The 21,671-nt window shown below is 40.7% G+C and overlaps 1 protein-coding gene across 5 annotated transcripts in view; it reads left to right on the top strand.

Moving 5' to 3' along the window:
• ASCC1 (activating signal cointegrator 1 complex subunit 1) overlaps nt 1-21,671 on the top strand; it is a 103,657-nt gene that overhangs the window by 49,176 nt on the left and 32,810 nt on the right. For all 5 annotated transcript variants that reach the window (XM_082673381.1, XM_082673380.1, XM_082673383.1 and 2 more), the window contains exons 6-8: nt 2,793-2,929; nt 9,841-9,960; nt 21,309-21,433. In XM_082673381.1, coding sequence (XP_082529507.1) covers nt 2,793-2,929; nt 9,841-9,960; nt 21,309-21,433 — 382 coding nt within the window. The remainder of the gene's footprint in view (nt 1-2,792; nt 2,930-9,840; nt 9,961-21,308; nt 21,434-21,671) is intronic.

The raw sequence follows: 21,671 nt of genomic DNA, 5'->3' as shown, positions 1-21,671 counted from the left end.
GAGATGGTGGTTTTACAAAATTGTGAATACACTAAATACCATTAAATTTTGTACACTCTAAAATGGTTAATTGTGGGGCTTCTCTGGTGGCGCAGTGATTGAGAGTCCGCCTGCCGATGCAGGGGACGCGGGTTCGTGCCCCGGTCCGGGAAGATCCCACATGCCGCGGAGCGGCTGGACCCGTGAGCCATGGCTGCTGAGCCTGCGCGTCCGGAGCCTGTGTGCTCTGCAACGGGAGAGGCCACAACAGTGAGAGGCCCGCGTATCGCAAAAAAAAAAAAAAAAAAATTAAAATGGTTAATTGTGTGCTAAGTGAATTTCTTGTCAATTTAAAAGTGGGGGAGACAGAAGTTTTAAAGTGCAGGGAATGATTATGCTAGAAAAGGATGACCATATTTGATGTGGCTACTCCAGTGTCTGGATATCTCTCCAAATTCATTTTTCACTCACCTTTGCTTGGGACAGTTTATTCTTTTTTTAATAAGTTTCTTTCTTTCTCTCTCTCTGTCTTTCTTTCTTTCTCTTTCTCTTTTTCTCTCTCTATCTCTCTCTTTCTGCATTGCTGCACGTGGGCTTTGCCTAGTTGTGGCGAGAGGGGGCTACTCTTCGTTGAGGTGCTCTGGCTTCTCATTGTGGTGGCTTCTCATTGCGGAGCACAGGTTCTAGGCGTTCGGGCTCTAGAGGGCAGGCTAAGTAGTTGTGGTGCACGGGCTTAGTTGCTCCGTGGCATGTGGGATCTTCCTGGACCAGGGCTTGAACCCGTGTCCCCTGCATTGGCAGGTGGATTCTCAACCACTGCGCCACCAGGGAAGCCTGGGGCAGTTTGTTCTTACACAAAATATTTTACCTGAAAATACTGCAGTGTCTGCTAAGATAGAAACTTTTTTATAAAGAGTATATTATCTTTGGGGAAGCCCATAAGAGGCCCAGTTGCTCTGGAACTAATAAAGCTGATGAGGAACAAAAGCTATTCTTAGAACCTGTTATTAGGTAGCATTCTGTTTTTCCTGGGCATAACATTTTATCAGGCTACCAGTTCATTTTTTTAAAAAATATTTCTTGAAGTGAAATTCACCTAACATAAAATTAACCATTTTAAAATGAATGATTCAGTGGCCTTTTGTGCATTAGCAGTGTTGTGTAAGTACCAACTCTCTGTCATTCCACATGTTTTCATCACCCCAAAGGGGAATCCCATACCCATGAAGCACATCCTTGCCAGCACTTGTTTTCCACTTTTTTGATTATAGGCAGCCTGATCAGTGTGAAATGGTACCTCATTGTGGCTTTGATTTGCATTTCTCTTAATGACTGAAGAAGTTGAACATCGTCATATGCCTGTTGGCCATTTGTATTTCTTCTTTGGAGAAATACCTACTCAAGTCCTTTTCCTTTTTCTCTTTTAAAAATAATTAATTAATTAATTTTTGGCTGCGTTGGGTCTTCGTTGATGGGTCTATGTTGCTGCATGCAAGCTTTCTCTAGTTGTGGCGAGCGGGGTCTTCTCTTCGTTGTGGTGCGTGGGCTTCTCATTGTGGTAGCTTCTCTTGTTTCGGAGCTCAGGCTCTAGGTGTGCAAGCTTCAGTAGTTGCGGCATGTGGGCTCAGTAGTTGTGGCTCGCGGGCTATAGAGCACAGGCTCAATAGTTGTGGCGCATGGGCTTAGTTGCTCTGTGGCATGTGGGATCTTCCCGGACCAGGGCTCGAACCCGTGTCCCCTGCATTGGCAGGTGGATTCTTAACCACTGCGCCACCAGAGAAGTCCCTTTTTCTTTCTTTAAATCGAGCTATCTTTTAGTTGTTGAGCTTTGTACATGCTCTTTATATATTATGGATACAATATGACCCTTGTCAGATGTATGGTTTGCAAATATTTCTCCCATTCTGTAGGTTGTCTTTTTCACTTTATTTTTTGTTTTAACTTTTTACTTTCTATTGGAGTATAGTTGATTAACAGTGTTGTGATGGTATCTTTTTCACTTTCTTGGTAGTCCTTTGATACACAAAAGTTTTAAAGTTTGAAGTCTAATCTGATTTTTCTTTTGTTACCATACTATTGGTGTCATATCTAAGAATCCATTGCCAAATCCAAGGTCATCGAGATTTTCCTCTCTTTTTCTTCTAAGAATTTTATGATTTTATGGTTTTAACTCTTATATCATTGATCCATTTTGACATAGGTTTTGTATATAGTATATGGTATGGGTTCACATCATTCTCTTGCATGTAGATATTCAGTTGTCCCAAAATCATTTGTTGAAGAGACTCTTCTTTCTCCATTAAATTGTCCTGGCAGCCTGGTTGAAAATCAGTTGGTCATGGATGTGTGGGTTTATTTCTCTGCACTCAATTCTGTTCCTGTAAGGAACGGCACCAAGAAACGGGGGAGAGATTAAACAAGCTTTATTTGGGAACGCTCCCGGGCGCGGTTCACTGGTCCGAGAGAAAGGGGCCAGAGAAGTCGCGCCTGGGCGAGGGTTTGGGCAGAATTTATAGGGGAAGAAGGGAAAGGGGTGTGGTGAATCCAGGAGGGCGCAGGGTATTCCTTATTTGGTGGTCTTTTCGGGTATTGTGGGGGACCGTTAGTCCCGCCCCTTGAAAGGCGGGAAGGCTGGGCTGGGTGGAAAGTCCCTAGGTCATTTCCTGGAACTGGGTGGTCCAGAAAGTCTCCAGGTCAGTTTCAACCTGTGAGTCTGATTGCATTCCCCTGCCTCGGGCCATTTGGCCTTACAGTTCCTGCCATGTACTTTTGTATGGGCTGAGTTTCTTGTTTTTTTCTCCCTTTGATAATAGGATCACGGGGTTGATAGCACCATTTTCCAGAATCCTAAGAAGCTTCACCTAACTATTGGGATGTTGGTGCTTTTGAGTGAGCAAGAGATCCAGCAGACATGTGAGATGCTACAGCAGTGTAAAGAGGAATTCATTGAGTGAGTAATCCACAGGAGTGGGGAAAGGTGGTCACCCTGTACTGGCTTCTTTCTGGTATCACAGACTTGTTTTTGGACTAGGGAGCTGGGTGACATGGGAACAAAATTTGTTGACTCACCCATTTGTAACACTTAACATTGGATTATCGTCTAAAAGGTTTAAAATGGATTTAAAGCATATATTTACAGATTTGTGTGGAAAGGCTCTACCTTAAATTTTACCAGTTCAGTTGGCAAATTTTGTTCTTTAACAAGGACATTCTTTTCTCAAAAAGGAAATTCTCTTCATTATCTATAGAAGAGTGTAGGCTACTGTATTAGTTTTCTGTGCTGCTGTAACACATTACTACAACCTTGGTGGCTTAAAACAAGACAAATTTATAATCTTATAGTTCTGTGGGGCAGAAATCTGATAGGGGTTTCACTGGGCTAAAATCAAGTTACTGGCAGGGTTGTGTTCCTTTTTGGAGGCTCTAGGGAAGAATCTATTTCCTTGTCTTTAAAGTCCTGATTTAGAGGCTACCCACAGTACTTGGCTAGTAGCCTCCTTCCTCCATCTTCAAAACTAACAATGTTGCATCTGTTTGACCCTCAATCTGTTACATCTCTCTCTCTGGCCACAGCAGGGACAGGTTCTCTGCTTTTAAGGATGTGTGTGATTTAATTGAGCCCACCCAGATAATCCAGAGTAATCTCCCCACCTTAAACTCTTTAGCCTTAATCACATCTGCAAAACCTTCTTTGCCATGTAAGGTAGTATATTTACAAATTCCAAAGAGTAGAACATGGGCATCTTTGGAGGGCCGTTATTGTGCTTACCATAGTAACTCAAACATTATAACATGATTCCATAGGAGAGTCTTCACTGTATTTCAGAAATGCAGTCTTTAATTTTCTTTTCTTTAATAAAGGTAGTTTTGTTTGAGTCAGTAAGGATACCAAAAACTGTCCAAGCAGTCGGTTTTGGCTCAGGGAAAACATTGCTATTCTGACGGCAGAGTTGTTATTCTTTTTACTGTAAGATTTTAATTTGCATATACATCTGACCTAACAGCTCTGTTTCAAAGGATCATATCTTCTGAGCCCCCCTTCCTTTGTTCCTTTTACTTAAGATTGAAGCAAACCAAGAGAAACTTGAAAATTAACTGACTTGAATAGTTTTATTTTTATTCAATTGTAACATATACTATTCTGACATGGCCTTGTAGAAGTGGGTTACCTGGTTCATTGGGTAAAACAAGGTAAAAGGATTTAAATTTTTTCTCAAGTTATGTTGTATATGAAACTAATACAAAGACTTATTTGTGGACCAGTTTTCTTTTTTCCATTAATTGTTTTGAAGACAAAATACTTTTCTTGAGCAAAATCATAAGCTGATCATGTTTGCAGCTGCCTGTTCTTTCTGAATTTCAAACAGCAAAGAATACTTCTTTGTCTTGTTCTTTGCATAGTGATGGGCAACTATTTTCTCTCTGTCTGACCTAAAATTCAAAATAATTTGGTGTTTGTAATTAGATATTTACAGTTTTCCTTGCATAAAATAAAATTTTATGCTTTACCTTACAAAGCAGAGCAATTTTACCTTGTTTAAAAATCACTTCTGATACTTTAACTTCCCAGATTACTTTTTGCTAAACAAAACTGAAAGCAGCTGCATTTTTTGGCTGCCATTAGGATAATCCTGCTAACAAAAAAATTAAAGGCGGATAAAATATTTGTTCAGAGAGGTATTTGGTTTTTTACCTTATGAAAATCAGGTCACAGGATTTTAATCACTGAAGCCTTATCCTGAGCTATGTGAGGATTTAGTTGAGTTCCTCCCTTTTATGTCTCTTGGTGTCTTTTGTGACTAAATGCCAAATCTGAACCCTTTAAGCGTGTCAGAGTTGGTGTGCATAGGGCACACCTTAGAGCAGCCTTAATAGTTCCTAAGAATTTTTGACATGACAGGATGAAAACAGTAATTGTAGTTTTTCAAATTCAGCAAAGCTTTTGAAATAGGACACGTTACCCTGCCAAAAATCTGCAATGCAGGCAAAAATTTTTTAAAGTTGCTCTTTTCAAAAAGCTGGAAAGGTTTAAAACCAGCAAGTAAAGCAGGCCTCCCCAGCCTTCTTCTCTCACCTTCCCTCTGTTATACACACTTGTTTTAAAAGTATATAGTGCAAAATTAATCTACCTGATTGGCTAGAGGGGTGAGAATCAGAATTGGTTGGTTGTGTTGTCCAGAAGTGCCCTGTTTTCCTAAAAGGAAGAAAAGTCTCCTAAAAAAAAAAAAAAAAAAAGGATACTTACAATAAAGCCCTGGTGTAAAATGTATCACCTAACTTCTTTTTCCTTCTTATTCCTTTTTTTCTTTTTTACATCTTTATTGGAGTATAATTGCTTTACAATGGTGTGTTAGTTTCTGCTTTTTAACAAAGTGAATCAGTTATACATATACATATGTTCCCATATCTCTTCCCTCTCCCTCCCACCCTCCCTATCCCACCCCTTCTTCCTTATTCTTGATCTTCGATCTCAGTCTTTGTACTTGGTATGCTTAGAAAAAAAATGTCAATAAATAATTGCATTTCTAACCTGAACCTTTTATGATGTAAAGATCGCAAATTAAAATATAAAGGTGGAAAACATTGGAAATGAATAGTCTACTATATGACATGCTGTAGCTTAATTTAATGGCTTTTTAAATTGAGGTATTAAATGTGGCTATATTGGCGTTTAATTAAAATTGTGGTGATACATAGATATTTTAAAGAAATGGGTAGTTGAATGTTCGTTTTAAATTTGGGGGTGGTATTTGAGTTTAAAGTATGTCACCTGACCAGAAATAGAACTTTCATTTCAATTCTTAGGCTAAAGGCTCACGTAGCTGTGTAGATTTCAAATGAATTATTCACGATGTTCAGTAGTGCTGAAGCACTAAATGTGTCCCTTGTGACTTTTCTTTGTGATATGTCGAACACAAACAGTGCCATGTCTCTGAGTATATAGTCTGACAAATGTGCGGCTCTTCTTTAGCTCCCGTAACACTCTACTCATACCTAAGTGTTCCCAGTAGGCCTGAAGTAAAACCAAATAAGAAGTTAAAAAGGGACAAGAATGAGGAGAGGAGAAGAGGAAAAATACCACGGACAAATGTCCCTAATTATTGCCTCATATGTCTCTCCATTGAAGAGTGTGCTCAGTGGTATCCAAGGTGGAATAGTTTGGTCACCAAGACAAAGAGCATTTATCAAGCAAACCATTGGATTCTCTCCCGCTGTTTAATTCTCCCTCTTGATAAATCCTAGGGATAGGTTGAAAGAGTTTGTTTCTACTTGTAAGGCAGACTTTGAATCTGTTCATGGTTTTGTTTTTGGTGCCGCATCTAATTCCAGTGGTTTGAGGTAGTTTAGAATGAGGACATATATACAAAAGAAATGTTAAAGTCAGACAGATTAGAAACCATAAAGATGGAATGGGAAGAAAATTCTGTCTAAAAACCGAGGTGAGATAATAATTGTACTAGAACTTTAACATTTAGTGGTGTTTTCAAGCATCAGTATACTTGAACTATGGGAATTCTTGGCAGTCCAGTGGTTAGGACTTGGCGCTTTCACTGCCAGGGCCCTAGGTTTGATCCCTGGTGGGGGAACTAAGATCCCGCAAGCCGTGCAGTGTGGCCTAAACACGCGCGCGCGCGCGCGCGCACACACACACACACACACACACACACACACACACACACACACACACACACACACACACACACACACACACACACACACACACACTTGAACTAAATTCCAGAAAGGAAAACACCAATTATTATAATTCTTATCTGATAAAAAGGAACATAATTTTTCAGGAGAGAATCCTTTTCTGGTTCTCAACCCAAGAAAAAGTTGTATAAATCTTAACATAAAGAACCCAGGTGATGATGAGCTGTGTCTTCAACAGGAGTCTGGCAGAAGATATAAAAACATTGTTCACGTTGCTCTTTCTTGTATTGACCCCTGGAAATTGAGAGTGTAACATTAAATATAACCCAGTAAAAACATTTTAGTGGGAAACTAAACCAGTATGGTGCTTTCTGGTGATCTAACTATGCAAGGTTAGAGCTGAAAAAACATAGAAGAATGTACATTTAGTATTAAATTTTTTTTCCCAAAAGTTTTGTTGACTGCCCTTTGATAGGATTTAATGGCAGTCTTTCATATTGAATTCTTTGACTATAACTAGAAATGGAGATACACTGTATTGGCTGGCTATCTATCTATCTATTTATTTATTTATTTCTGCATTGGGTCTTCGTTGCTGCGCGCAGGCTTTCTTTAGTTGCGGCACACGGGGGCTGTTTTTGGTTGCGGTCCACGGGCTTCTCATTGCGGTGGCTTCTCTTGTTGCAGAGCACAGACTCTAGGCGCATGGGCTTCAGTAGTTGTGGCACATGGGCTCAGTAGTTGTGGCACATGGGCTTAGTTGCTCCGCGGCATGTGAGATCTTCCTGGAACGGCTCGAGCCCATGTCACCTGTATTGGCAGGCAGATTCTTAACCACTGCTCCACCAGGGAAGTTTGTATTGTTGATTGAAGCTAAAGACTTCAATCAGATAATAATTCAGAGCTTGACTTGTGTTTTGGAATATCCCACTTATTGGAGGTGGTTGTAGGGATACTTATGATCAGGGTCATAATTTTTCTCATTAAAGTACCTGTCTAAAATAGTTGAGTTATTTAGTTTCTTAAAAAATTCTGGTCTTGTGCAATAATAACGGCCTTGGTGTTTTAAGGGAATCTTTTTTTTTTTTTTTTTGCAGTACGAGGGCCTCTTACTGTTGTGGCCTCTCCCGTTGCGGAGCACAGGCTCCGGACGCGCAGGCTCAGCAGCCATGGCTCACGGGCCCAGCCGCTCCGCGGCAAATGGGATCTTCCCAGACCGGGGCATGAACCCGTGTCCCCTGTATTGGCAGGTGGACTCTCAACCAGTGCGCCACCAGGGAAGCCCTTAAGGGAATCTTTTACCATTAGGATTCCTAGGCTATAAAAGGATCTCCCTGGGCCTCAATTAAATATCAAGAAAACTTTTTTGTTTTGCCTTATTTGGAATTATTTTTTGATTAATCCTAATAGTCTGTTGTCTTTGAGCCAGTACCACATTTTATTCAATGACAATATAGGCGTGTGTCCACATTCTCAAAATTGTTCAGGACATCTTCTCCCTTTATAGTGGTACATCCATCAATGTTTATCAGAGATTTATGGAGTACCCATTTTATATAAGGCACTGTCCCAGGTGCTGGGGATATAGGAGTAGAAAAGATGGATAGGGTCCCTGGCCTCATGGGGCTTGGAGAAGGCTGTTTGGTGAGCTGATTTTTAGCTGGGTTTCATGTTGTCACAGCAAAGCCTTTGCTAGTTGAAGCATAAGTCTGTTTAAGGGGCCTGGGAAGAAAGCAGGATGGTGGGTTTTACTTAACATAAAAGAAATACATGTTAACTTTAGAAAAGCTAAAAATTGCAGATAAACAGGAATTCCCTGGCTGTCCAATCGTTAGGACTCCACGCTTTCACCGCCAAGAGCACAGTTTCGGTCCCTTGTCGGGGAACTAAGATCCCGCAAGGCGAGCAGTGCGTCCAAAAAAAAAAATTGCAGATAAACAAGATATGACTTGTAATATTACCTGAAGATAATTACTATTAACATTTTGGGGCATGTACTCCCACGCTTTTTGGTTTGCATATATGTATTTTTTTCCTTTGAGGTGTAATTTACTTACAGTAAAATGCACAGATGTTAAGTGTAGTTGATGAATTTTGATAAATGTGTACACCCATGTAACTTCACCCAAATCAAAATGTAGAACATTGCCATCACCCTAGGAAATTCCTTCATGCTCTTTTCCAGTAAATTCACTTCTCCCAAAAGTAACTGCTGTTCTGATTTCTGTTACCACAGATTAAATGTGCTTGTTCTCTAATGTCATATAAATAGAATCATTCAGTATATACACTTCTGCGTTTGGCTTCTTTTGCATATATTTTTTTATTTTAACTTTTTAATGAATAATACATTTACATGGTTCAAAAATTTTAAAGTACAAAGGATATGCAGTGAAGAGTTTCCTGCCTACTATTATCCCACCAAGCACCCTGATCTCCTCTCTGAAGGCAACAGATTTTAGCAGTTTCTTTGTATTATATCCTTTCAGAGATTTTATGTATGTACAAGCATATAAATATGTATATATATTAAATTTTTTATCCCCATCTTTTGCACGAATAATGGAATTGATTAAATATTTCATCAGGAGTTGCAAAATGGTGATATTCTAATTCCATCATTACCTCTACATCTATCAGTTGGAATTCTTCTGAAAGAACTTTCCTTTATTGGCTGTGGTTGGATATGTACCTGAATTTATAATTATTTCCTTGGGTTTGGCTCCTAGAAATTGAATTGCTTGGGCAAAGTTTTTCTATTCTTGAAGGCTTTTTATAAGCATTGCCAAATTGCTCTTAGAGATGTGATACCAGTTTGCACCTTCACTGTTGTTATATGAGTGAAATACTGTCTGCAATTTGTAGAAATAATAAGGTAAAACCGGAGAGATGGGCAATGTAGTAAATGTCTTCATCAATCAGAACTGTCATCACTTGGCCTTTTCTGAGACATTTCTTAGACATGCTAATAAACTGGTATTGGGATAAATATAGTGTGACTTTGGAAATACTTGTGGTTCTAGTTTGTGTTCATTAAACATGTATCTATTTTGAAATTAGAAGGACGGTTAAATCATGTTAGTTAAAAAAAACCCTCAACAACTTCATTTTTGTAATATTTGACTATGTATATTAACCATGTTTCAAAATATAATAGCCCTCTTAACTTAAACAGTTATAAAAAATCTAATGTGTTTTCCTTTGCAGTGACATTTCTGGGGGCAAACCCCTGGAAGTAGAGATGGCGGGGATAGAATACATGAATGATGATCCTGGCATGGTGGATGTTCTTTACGCCAAAGTCCATATGAAAGATGGCTCCAACAGGTGTGTTTCTGGAATACTTCTTTGTTTTAATTGTGAGGTGCCTAGAAGAATCCCTGGAAGTTCAGGTAGTTTTGATTCCTTTTCTTTGAGGTCTTATTATTGTAAGGAGTGTGTAAATTCTTTCTTTTTCTGAAATAGTAAGTTAATATCTTGCAAGAGGAATTTGTTGTAGGAAAAAGTATCAGACTTTTAGTTTGATAATTATTGAATTACTTGGATGGTAGATATTGATAGTAGCAATCTAGTTTTTATGGAACTCAGTGCCTCCTTCATGTTTTCCAGGATAATAGGAGGCAGGAAGGATGGCATATTAGGATGGCAGTTTCAAAAGTGACATAATGCAGATCTAGTGAATACCAGGGCAGAATAGGGATCATAACTGTACAAACTTCATAGGATTATTAGAATTAAATTAATATACATAAAATGCTTAGATCAGTGCTTGGCACATACTGACATCATCAAAACATACATTAAAAATGTTTGCTATTTTTAATTTTTGTTATTACCACACCTCGATCCCTACTTGGAATTCTCAGTCTGCAACCCAGGCTATTTTTGAGGCTCGCCTAGGCATCCAGAGCCCTTTGCAATATTAGTACCATTTATTAGTCTGTGCAAGGCCTTTGGTGAGCAGAGGAGCGCAACTTGAATTGGAAGTTTGTTTTTGTGTGGTCTTTTCATTAGGGCAGGGTAGAACAGAACTCACACTGAACAAAAAACCCTCTAGGGAAAATCTGTGTCTCTGGGCCGGCCCCCAAATTGATTTGCTTTCCTAGAGGATCTCTTGGAAGGTTTCTCTTATCTCAATTTGAATTGATGATCTCAGTTATCTTCTATCAATTCCAGTGGAAGTGAATTTTGAGTGTAAGGGAGGAAAAAAAAGATATAGAATCAGTTTTTGTGTGTGTGATGTATGTCAATTATATCTCAATAAAACTGGAGAAAAAAAGTGTCTTAATATCATTACTGGAAATTCCCTGGTGGTCCAGTGGTTAGGACTCTGCACTTTCACTGCCATGGGCCCAGGTTCAATCCCTGGTCGAGGAACTAAGATCCTGCAAGCCATTTGGTGCAGCCTAAAAAACAAACAAACAAAAAACCAAGTTTTGTAAAGTCCCCTCCCCAAATCGCAGTGTCTAAGGGACTTATACACCTCTTGTTTAATTCAATATTAAAACTATTTGAATGCCTCCTTTGTGCAAGGTATTTTGAAAGACCATGTAAATTGATACAGAAATGAGTAAGACATGGCCCAATTTTTAAGGCACATTCAGTCATTTGTGTTTCTTTATGTGAAGAGACACTGCTCAATGCAGAGGCATGGAGGAGAGGCCATGCTATAATAAAAGCACAGTCAACTTTCTTTGTATGATTTCATATATTTTAGATGAAAGATTCCCTTAAAATGCTTGACTGTGAAGTGCCTGACCTTTAAAAAATGGAACCACTTAGATCAAATTTTTCCTCTGGAAACAGAGCTGGGACAGTGTAGCTACACTTATTGATAGATCCTTGGATTTTGTAAAACCTGACTGTGTAGGGAATTTGCATTCAAATTACTTAGTAGTCAGCTGTTGCTAAGACTTAAGCATTGAACACAGTGGCTATTCTGTTCTGTTTCTTACTGTCACAGGCCTCCACCCTTGCCACTTTAGAAGAATAGCTTCCTCACATTATACTGAGAACATGAAGCCAAGTCAACTTCCTTCCTTTTTCCCTCACAGTCTACCTGTTTTCATCACACCCACCCCACTCAATTTCACTCTCTTTCTGAAGAATTGCATACATTAACTCTGATGAGGCTAATCCCTTCACTTATTCTGGGACCCCATTCCTTCTTATCTCCTCAAAGACCTGACACCATCAATTATTCCACCCTGCAGGGCATTTCCAGTCCCCTTTTCCCTCAGGCATTTTTCAAATGCCCAGGATGTGAGATGCAGTAGACCCTAGGGCTTCTTTCTTATGGAGGAGGCAGATGTTGGTAACTAGAATACACTAGGTTGAGGACTGTGATTGAGATTCTAGTGGTACATAAATGAGCAGCAAAACTCTGCCCATGTGTGGGCAAATTTTGTAAAGGAAGGCTTCAGAAAGCAGGTTTCTTTACTGAATGAGGAGTTTGCAGGCTGAGGGAGTAGCATGCTAGGAAAAGGGAATAAATACTAAGTACAGATCTAGAGGCAGTGTTATATGCCATGTAAAAGGAATGTTGATTTTCATTGGTCATTTGTTTATTCAACAAAACTTTATTAAATGCCCACTGTGTGCCAGACACTGTGCTAGCTGTGAATATAGAATGGTCAGTAAAGGTGGTCCAGTGGTTAAGACTCTGCGCTTCTACTGCAGGGGGCTCGGGTTCGATCCCTGGTTGGGGAACTAAGATTCCACATGCCTCTCCGCAGGGCCAAAGGAAAAAAAAGCAAGAATGGTCAGTAAAGCCAGACACAGTTATTGCCCCCATGTAATTTACAGACTAATGGAGAAAACAGATGTTAACAACACGTAAATATATCATTGCGAAGTGTGATAAAGGTGAAGCAGGGGGAAAATGGTGCTCTTTTAAAGACAGAAAATATGGCAGTTTAGACTGTGGGAGGGCAGGGTAAGGAAAGCCTCTTGGAGGAATTGATACTGAATTGAGGTCTGGAGGAGTGGGATTTTTCAGGCAAAGGGGTGGTGGGAAATTCTAGGCAAAAAAAAATGCAGAGCAAAAGCCCTGTGGCAGGAAAAAGCCTAGCAAATTCCACATATGGATGAGACATAATGAAGGAGAGGTAGGGTCACATGAGATGTCCATGTGAAGAGATTAGAGGGGCTTGGATTGAGGCAGTAGCAAAGATAAGAGAAAAAAGAATAAATACAAGCAGAATAAATAAAAAGAAATCCGTATCAAGATAAATCAGGATGGAAGTGCAGAACACTGAAGATAAAGAATTTAAAAGAAGTCACCTACAAAGGATTGACAGTTATCTAGACAATGGACTTCTCAATATCAACAACAGAAGCCAAAAGACAGCGGACTGTTTTCTAGAGAAAATAACTGTCAAGCTGGAATTGTTTACCCAGAAAAAAATCTTTAAAGAACAAAAGTGAAATAACTTTTTCGTGTCCAAATGCTGTCTTTCCTTCTTGTTATCCTTCTTTTTCTCAAATAGACTCTAAGATTCTTGGAGGCAGGGGTTTTGTCTTATTTACTATATAGAGTATTATGTGATAAAAACAGATTACAGAACAATTTGTAAATATACATTTACTTTTTTCCCCTCAAAAGTGGGAAGAGAGAGCAAAAGAGAAATAAACCAGTTAGTCTGAATATATAATCATCTTATCAGTGGTTATTTTTGGATAATAAGTAATTTTTTTTCTTTTAGCTTATCTGTAAGATTTTTTAAAAATAAAAACAATGTTCGTAAAGCAGGCACGTGTTACAGTTTTTCAGATACACTTGATATACTTTGTCACATGAAGGTCAGTAGTAATCAGTATGTACATGTAAGTGGTAGAATTATGGTTTGACCTAGCTGTGTTTGACTGTAAAGTCTATGCTCATAGTGGGGCAAAAAGAGGAGATTAAGGGGCTTCCCTGGTGGTGCAGTGGTTGAGAGTCCGCCTGCCGATGCAGGGGACATGGGTTCGTGCCCCGGTCCGGGAAGATCCCACATGCCGCGGAGCGGCTGGGCCCGTGAGCCATGGCCGCTGAGCCTGCGCGTCCGGAGCTTGTGCTCCACAACGGGAGAGGCCACAACAGTGAGAGGCCCAAGTACAGCAAAAAAAAAAAAAAAGAAAGAGGAGATTAAGAATAATTGGAGACAGACCACTCTTTTGAGAAGTTTGGTGAAAGGAAGATGAGAGAGATGTAGTTAGAGTCTACAACTGTGCAGCTCAACATCACTGCACCATCTTCCAGTTAGCCTTCTTCCTTTCATAGCTGAGCTGCTTCTTTATATATTGTTTTCTCTCATAAAATTAAAGCCTTCCAGATGGGTAAAGTGAAAATTAAATGGCTCCCTTTCCCCCTGCTCTGACTCTCCCTGTGTTCCTCCCCAATAGATTGTAAGCAGAGCAAATATTGCTGAGAGTCACTGTCCGTGCGTATTGTTTTATACAAACTGGATCACATTATTCATATTGTTCTATAGTTTGTTCTTTTCATAAAACATAACCTAGACATTACTCTTATGTCAGTGTCTATAGATCCTATGATCTACTCCTACATCAGCCTTTCTGAGCCATAGCTTATATACAGTAGGACTTCCCCTTGATTAAAAATCTCCCATCATTTCACATCATCCTTTGAATTAGTTCGTATTCCTCAGTCTAGCAGTCAGTATCTTCCAGGATGAAACCAACAATATTTCAACTTGATCTTCCACTTATCTTGGACTTGCCCCAAGCCCTAGCCCGCTTCACTGCTTGATGATCCTTTGTGTCTTTGTTAATGTTGTTTCTTGTGACTAAAATTTCTTTCATGTTACTCCTCATCTCTTTTTGTCCAAGTGCTGTCATTCCTTCTTGCTATCTTTCCTTCTTTTTTCTCAAGTAGACTTTAAGATTCTTGGGGGCAGGGAGTGTCTTATTCAGCATTGTGTATCCAGTGGCTTTTATAATTCATGACTCATAGTTGATGTTCAGTGAATGTTTGTTTACTTAAGTCATTTATTTTTTCAGCTGATTTACAAAGATGAATTGAGTACAGTTAGCTTCCTGTCCTAAGCCCATCCTCTTGGTAACCTATTCTGGTCTCAACCCAGCTGTAACGTCTTCCACATTTAAATTACCAAAGCACCTTGTATTCCTTGTGTCATTACCAAAGTCCTCTTTATAGTTATTTTAATAGATTGTAAACTTCTTAATGACAAGAGCTATGTTTGCTTAGTTTTTAATTCTTTTAGTGACTAGCATGGTGCCTGTATACAGTAAGAACTCAAGAAATGTTAATTGGATAGAGCTGAATTAAATTTGGGGAAAAAAAATCAAAGAAAAATCTGGAATTTGCACTTTCTAGGGAGTCAGTGATCATTCTGCAGTACAACTCCACATCCATAAAGATGGCTCTGGAATGCTTGAGCTTTGTAGCACTTACAGGCCTTTAAACTAAGAGCTCAGATTCAAGGCATTAATAATTGGCTTCTGTTTTCAAACACAAAGCACTATCTAAATGATAAAGCTGCTTAAGAGTAATTTATTATTTTTCTCATAGCAACCCTGTATTATTTTTAATTCACTTATGAGGATGCAAAGGTATAGAGAAGCTTTGTGACTCATTCATAGTCAACCGGGGAAGGATCAGTGAAGTAAGAATTCAAAGACTATAATGTTAGAAATATACTGACATATTGTCAGATGTAGTATCCATGACAGCAGCCTGAAATTTAGTGATTGTTTCTAAGCACCCTTAAGTTGTCTTAATAGAACCCCAAAGATTTGTCATTTATGAATTCATGCATACATACCTGCAACAGCTATTCACTGAGCACTGATGATATGTCAATTAGGTATTAACTTGGGTGCCAGGGTAAGGCGGTGAATAACATGAAGAGCTGGCTTCGTGGAAGTGCACAATAAATTGATAGCAGAGCAGAACTGGCTGCCAGGAGACTTAGATTCCCATCCCTCTGCCCTGACTGAGCAACTCAGCCTGTCTGTGCTTCGTTTCCTTTTGTGTAAAGTGAGCAGGTTAGACTAGAACATTTTAAAGGACTTTAATCTCTTCAGAGTTCTGAGGGAGAAATCTTAATTTGCCAGAAAGACAAAGCTGGAAACTGGACTCTTTCATTTAGTCAATTTAATTTCCTTCCTGTAGTATTACATGCTCCGTTTCTCTACAGCTGAGCTCCCTGTCCACTTCTTTTTCTTACTTTTATTTTTTATTTATTTACTTATTTATTTATTTTTGGCTGTGTTGGCTCTTTGTTGCTGTGTGCGGGCTTTCTCTAGTTGCAGCGAGCAGGGGCCACTCTTTGTTGTGGTGCGCGGGCTTCTCATTGCCGTGGCTTCTCTTGTTGCAGAGCATGGGCTCTAGGTGCACGGGCTTCAGTAGTTGTGGCTCATGGGCTCTAGAGTGCAGGCTCAGTAGTTGTGGCTCACGGGCTTAGTTGCTCTGCAGCATGTGAGATCTTCCCGGACCAGGGATCGAACCCGTGTCCCCTGCATTGGCAGGCGGATTCTTAACCACTGCGCCACCAGGGAAGTCTGCACTTCTTTTTCTTTGATAGGAGAGAGGCATCATTCTATTGTGATTTGAAATTGAGGTGCATTTTGCAGTGCTTGGTTATGTTTAGACCTAAGTTATGTTGTAATATTTTAAAATATTTTAAACTTTATGAGATGGTGTTAATCAGAAACTTTAGACCCAATAGTGTAGGTCTTGGCTTGGAGATCCACATGCACAATTAAGTAAGTTAAACTGCAAAATCAGAGTTACGTGCATTGTGAATGTATTTTATTTTTCTCTTAGGAATGTAGGAACAAAGTCGTTTTCTTGAATCAGTCCTCTTTCTCCATCCTTACTAATATCTTATTGGTTAGCCCTTCTCATTGCTCGGTTAAATACTTGAGAAAAATATTTTATGTCATGGGAAAATATTCAGGGTATATTAAGTGAAATAAGCAGGTTATAGAAAAATATTGTCTTTTTTTTTTTTTTTTTTTGCGGTACGTGGGCCTCTCACTGTTGTGGCCTCTCCCGTTGCGGAGCACAGGCTCCAGACGCGCAGGCTCAGCGGCCATCGCTCACGGGCCCAGCCACTCCGCAGCATATGGGATCTTCTCGGACCGGGGCATGCACCCGTGTCCCCTGCATTAGCAGGTGGACTCTCAACCACTGCACCACCAGGGAAGCCCAATATTCTGTCTTTTTTAAATTGATGTTTATCTATCTGTAGTAAAAGACTTAAAAATTATTTAACCCAAAATTAAGTGCTTATCTATGGATGGTAAGGTTGTTTTCCTTTTTGTCGTTTTCTGCATTTTCCATTTTTTCTATAACAAACATGTATTATTTTTGTAATCAGAAAAAAAATTAAGATAACTATGCAAGGAAGCACAGCATCTCTCTTAACTGGCTTCCAAGGCTTTAGTTTTCCCCTGCATATCTTGCTTCTTACAACCCCGTCTTGCTTTCCTAGGTCTACCAAATAAGACTACAGCCCTGCCTGACACACAGGAAGCTTCACAATCTGGCTTCAGCCTGCCTCCACTTCATTGCTGCTCTTCCCTCTCCACAGAATTTTTCATGAACCTGGAGTGCAGTGTGTTCTTTGATATTCACTCTTTCAGTTGTTCAGGACAAAAATTCTTTTAGAATCACTTTCAACTCCTGACTGCAGTATATTAGCAAAGCCACCGCCCTCCTCACCACCTCCACTGCTGCCACGCCCACCAGCTGGGGTGTTGCGACAGCCTCTCAGCTGCCTTCCTGCTTCCGTTCTTGCCTCTACCACTGTGTGTCCTCCACACGGCAGCCAGAGTTTTCCTTTTAAAATGTCAGTTGGATCGTGTCATTCTTCTGCTGAAAACCCTCCAGAAGCTCGCCACCTCACTCAGTAGAAGACAAAGTTATTACAGGGGCCTAAGAACCTTATGTAAGCCCCTGTGACCTGGTCCTCCTTCCTCTCCCACCTCATCACCTCTCCCCACAGTTTCATTCCATACACTGGCTTCTTACTGTTCCTCCGTCATGCCACAAGCAGGCTGCCTCAGATGACTGTATTTGCTGTTCCCTTTCTCTGGAATGCTGTTCTCTTAGGTCTCTGCTCAAGTGTCACTTTATCAGGGAAGCCTTACCTGATCACCATGTCTAAAATAGTACACTTACCCTCAATCCCTTTCTCCTCCCTCTCTTCCATTTTGTTTTCTTCATGGTGCTTAGCACCACCTGATGTCGTATATGTATATTTGTTTGCTATCTGTCTCCTTCCACCAGAATGTAAGCTGCTCAAGAGCAGGGACGTGTTCTGCTCATCTTTTGTATGATTCCCATTCCCACACCAGCCCTTCCTGTCTCCTTTGAGATCTTGTTCTGTTGATCCCCTCTGTTTCCTAAGGTTTCATCTTCCTTCTCTGCTGGATAGTTTCTTGTTGTCAGTAAGCATTTTCAACTCTTTCTCTTCCTTGAAAATAAACACAAACAACCTGCCTTCAATTCTATATCTAATTACCGAGGCAATTAGTTTCTTCCCTTCCTTGCAAGTTTCTTGAGTTTATGTGCATGTATCCCCTTCCCGTCTGTCTGGCCTCTCCCTTGGTCCTCTGCAATAAGGCTTCCTTCGCCAGTGTGCCAGCGAAACTGCTCTGGCAAAGATCTCTAATAATGTTCTGACTGTAAGAAATAAGTAAGCATTTTTTGCTCCTTTTCATACTTTACTTTTTATAGCATTGTACTATACTGATTATTCCTCTTTTCACACCCCTTGTAATTCTCTTTTCAGCCTTCCTGAAGTTTTCCTTTTCTTGTTCCTCATCCTTATCGATTGTCCTTACTGGTTCCTTCTCTGCCCCTTACATACGAGTGTCCCATAAAGGCTCCGTCCTTAGCTCTCTTCTTGCTTGCTCTGATTCCCCCTCACCCTCTGACTGCATCTGTCCCATGCTTTTAACTACTTTTTTTGCACTGATAACTCCCAGATCTGTGTCTTTTGCCCAGATTTTTCTCTTGAGCTTCAGGCTTGTTATTTCCATCTGTCTCCTGGACATGTCGCACTTGAAATCCGGTGCCACACATGAAAAAGTATACACACTATTAACCCTCTCCACCACTCCCCACCTTGGTCAGTGACCCATCTGCTCATTTAAGGTGAACTCGTGGGAGTAGCTCTCAGCTGCTTCCTCTGCTATAACACTGTCGTATCTGAGGGCCCCAACTTCTCTCTCACAAGCTCTTTTGAATCCATTCCCTTGTCTCGGTTCTCACTGCCCCTGTCATAGTTTAGATCTTCATCCCTTTCTACTTTATACCATGGTCCTTAAAATTTGTCCTCTGAAGCCAGACTGCATGGGTTCTCATTTTGGATCTATCACTTATTAGTTGTGTGACTTTAGTCAAGTTTTATAACTTCTCTGTGCCTCAGTTTCCTCATTGGTAAGGTAGGGATAATAATTTATCGTGAAGATTAAATGATTTAACAGATACAAAGTGCTTAGAATAGTGTGTGACACATCGTGTTTGTTATTATTTCTACTATTAGTACTATTAGTACCACATAACTGACCTCAGTACCGCTGGTCTCTTTCCCCTTCTAAAGCATTTTCCACTGTGCCACAGAGTCAGCTTCACAAATGGGTAGCTGACCACATCATTCCCTTTTAAAAGACTTCCGTGGCTTCCCATGGTCTGATCATTATAGTCCCAGCCCTGTGTTCTGTTTCTGGAGGTCAATGGTGAGGGTATGGGTATTTATTTTATTATTATTAATTATAGCTTACTTGGTACTTCCCTGGCGGTCCAGTGGTGAAGACTCCATGCTTCCACTACAGGGGGCACGGGATCGATCCCTGGTCTGGGAATGAAGATCCCACATGCCATGTGGCCAAAAAATAAAAAAATTATAGCTTACTCATGTTTAAATATTCTTTGGTTAGTAGACAAAATAAAAACAATTAAGATAGAGAAGTTAGAATTATAAGAAGATTAATTTGGAACTTTGGAGCCTGAAAAACATGAAAGGGAAAAGAATCCTTTGTGCTTCTCACTCAATCTCTAGGGGAAGATAACTCCCTCTTGCTGCAGCGTATGAGTGCAAGCGGAAAAGGGTTGTTTTGACCATGTCTAAATGGGTGAAAGATAACTGGGGGGTAGGGGTACCAGAGGCTGTTCTATCCGTGTGGAGACAGGCATTGAGCAACTCAGCTGCTACAACCAGAGAGACTGCCCTGTGGCCTCAGGAAAACTCCCACAAATGGGCCACGCAAGGTGGGTTTGGCACACATCTCACATAAAACAGACCCATCCAGCCCTGCTCAAGGAGAAGCTGCTCACTGGGCTACAGTGTTTTACCGCAAGCCATGGCCCAAGAAGCAGTGGAAGATTCACAAACTCTACAGATTTCTCAGGGCCACTTGCATCTGGGAAAAGAAATGGTATGTGGCACAAAGAGTATTACTAGTATGTACATCTAAAATGTAAAATCTTAAAAAATGTGAAATCTATTGTTCATTAGTACACTGGCGACGAATGAAAGATTTTGAGGTGGGGAAGTCAATTAGCATGCAGCACAAATCTCAAAAAAAGGCAAGGGAAAGGTTGAAAGGAACAGGCTGCTCCCTGCGCTCATCAGGTGCACTGCTCTGTCATTTGATGCAGACCTCCACATCAGCACCCATGTTCAGTGAGAACTGCAGGCTCAGGTTGGACATCTGGTCACACTGTGTAAAAGCCACAGGCTGAACTTCACCATCAGATGAGTGAGTGGTCACAGAAGATGGCTGCTTTCTGAGGCCTAGGGCCAAGATCTGCTCCACCACATCCTCGATGGGATAATGACCCCCTCTCAGTGGCGCAACTGGCAAAGTTCTTCAGAATTGAAGGGGAGATAAAGAGTTTTTCAGACAAACAAAAACTGAAGGAGTTCATTGCCACTAGACCAGCCTTACAAGAAATGTTAAAGAGAGTTCTTTAAGCTGTTGATCAAAACACCTGAACAGGGTGAAAACTTCCTGTGCAAGAATTGTTTCTGGTGGAGGTATTGGAATGAACAGCCATCATCAAGATAGAACTCACCCGCTGCAGAACCGTTAGTGCTTAGAGCCAGCTGGAGTCCATTTGGAGACATCAGTTATGTGGCCTGTGGATTTTCCTATAGTTGTCTTCATTGGTACTACACTTCTGCCTTAGTGAACACTGATGTAGTGGCCAGGGCTGCTGGGATTTTCACAGTGCATGCTCCTTCCCAATGAGCAAATGTCTGAGAGTCATGCCAGACCTCATTTGATCCTGGCCGAAACACATCAACTAGCTTTTGGTTCTGTGACTGGATGAACCAATAAAGCACTTTCTTTTAGACAGCTCTCTGCTGAGCCTGGCTTCTTGTGTAAGATTTCCAAGATCATAAACTTCCATCTTCCTTCAAGGCCATGCTTAAACCTCCTGTGAAAACCTGGCCCCTCCAAGTATAGTTGATCACTCCCTTACACTCACCATGATGTTGTGCAGTTGTTTCCAGGTGTCTTGTCCACACAAAGCTGTGTGCTTCATGATGGTGGGGACTGCAGCCTTATTTACTTCCTCTTCTTTTGAGGGCCTTGTACGGTGACTGGCTCAGAGTAGATGCTTCATAAATGTGAATTAGTAATCAGGGTTCAGGAGTTTACTGAGATTTCTGTACTTCTTTCTTCAATTTCTCCAGGCTGCAGGAATTGGTTGATCGAGTACTGGAACGTTTTCAGGCATCTGGACTAATAGTGAAAGAGTGGAATAGTGTGAAACTCCATGCTACAGTCATGAATACTCTATTCAGGAAAGACCCCAATGGTAAGTGCTTCATAGAACCACAGCACAGTTTGTGATCAACAAGGCCTAATGATGTCCCTGGGGTTTGAAGAGAATGGGCTATCAAAGAATCTCTGCTGGGCTTCCCTGGTGGCGCAGTGGTTGAGAGTCCACCTGCCGATGCAGGGGACACGGGTTCATGCCCCGGTCCGGGAAGATCCCACATGCCGCGTAGCAGCTAGGCCCGTGAGCCAGGGCCTCTGAGCCTGCGCGTCCGGAG

This window comes from Grampus griseus (assembly GCF_964374135.1).
Source record: "Grampus griseus genome assembly, chromosome: 16".
In the NCBI taxonomy this organism is placed as follows: domain Eukaryota; kingdom Metazoa; phylum Chordata; class Mammalia; order Artiodactyla; family Delphinidae; genus Grampus; species Grampus griseus.
This window is presented reverse-complemented; position numbering and strand designations above follow the sequence as displayed.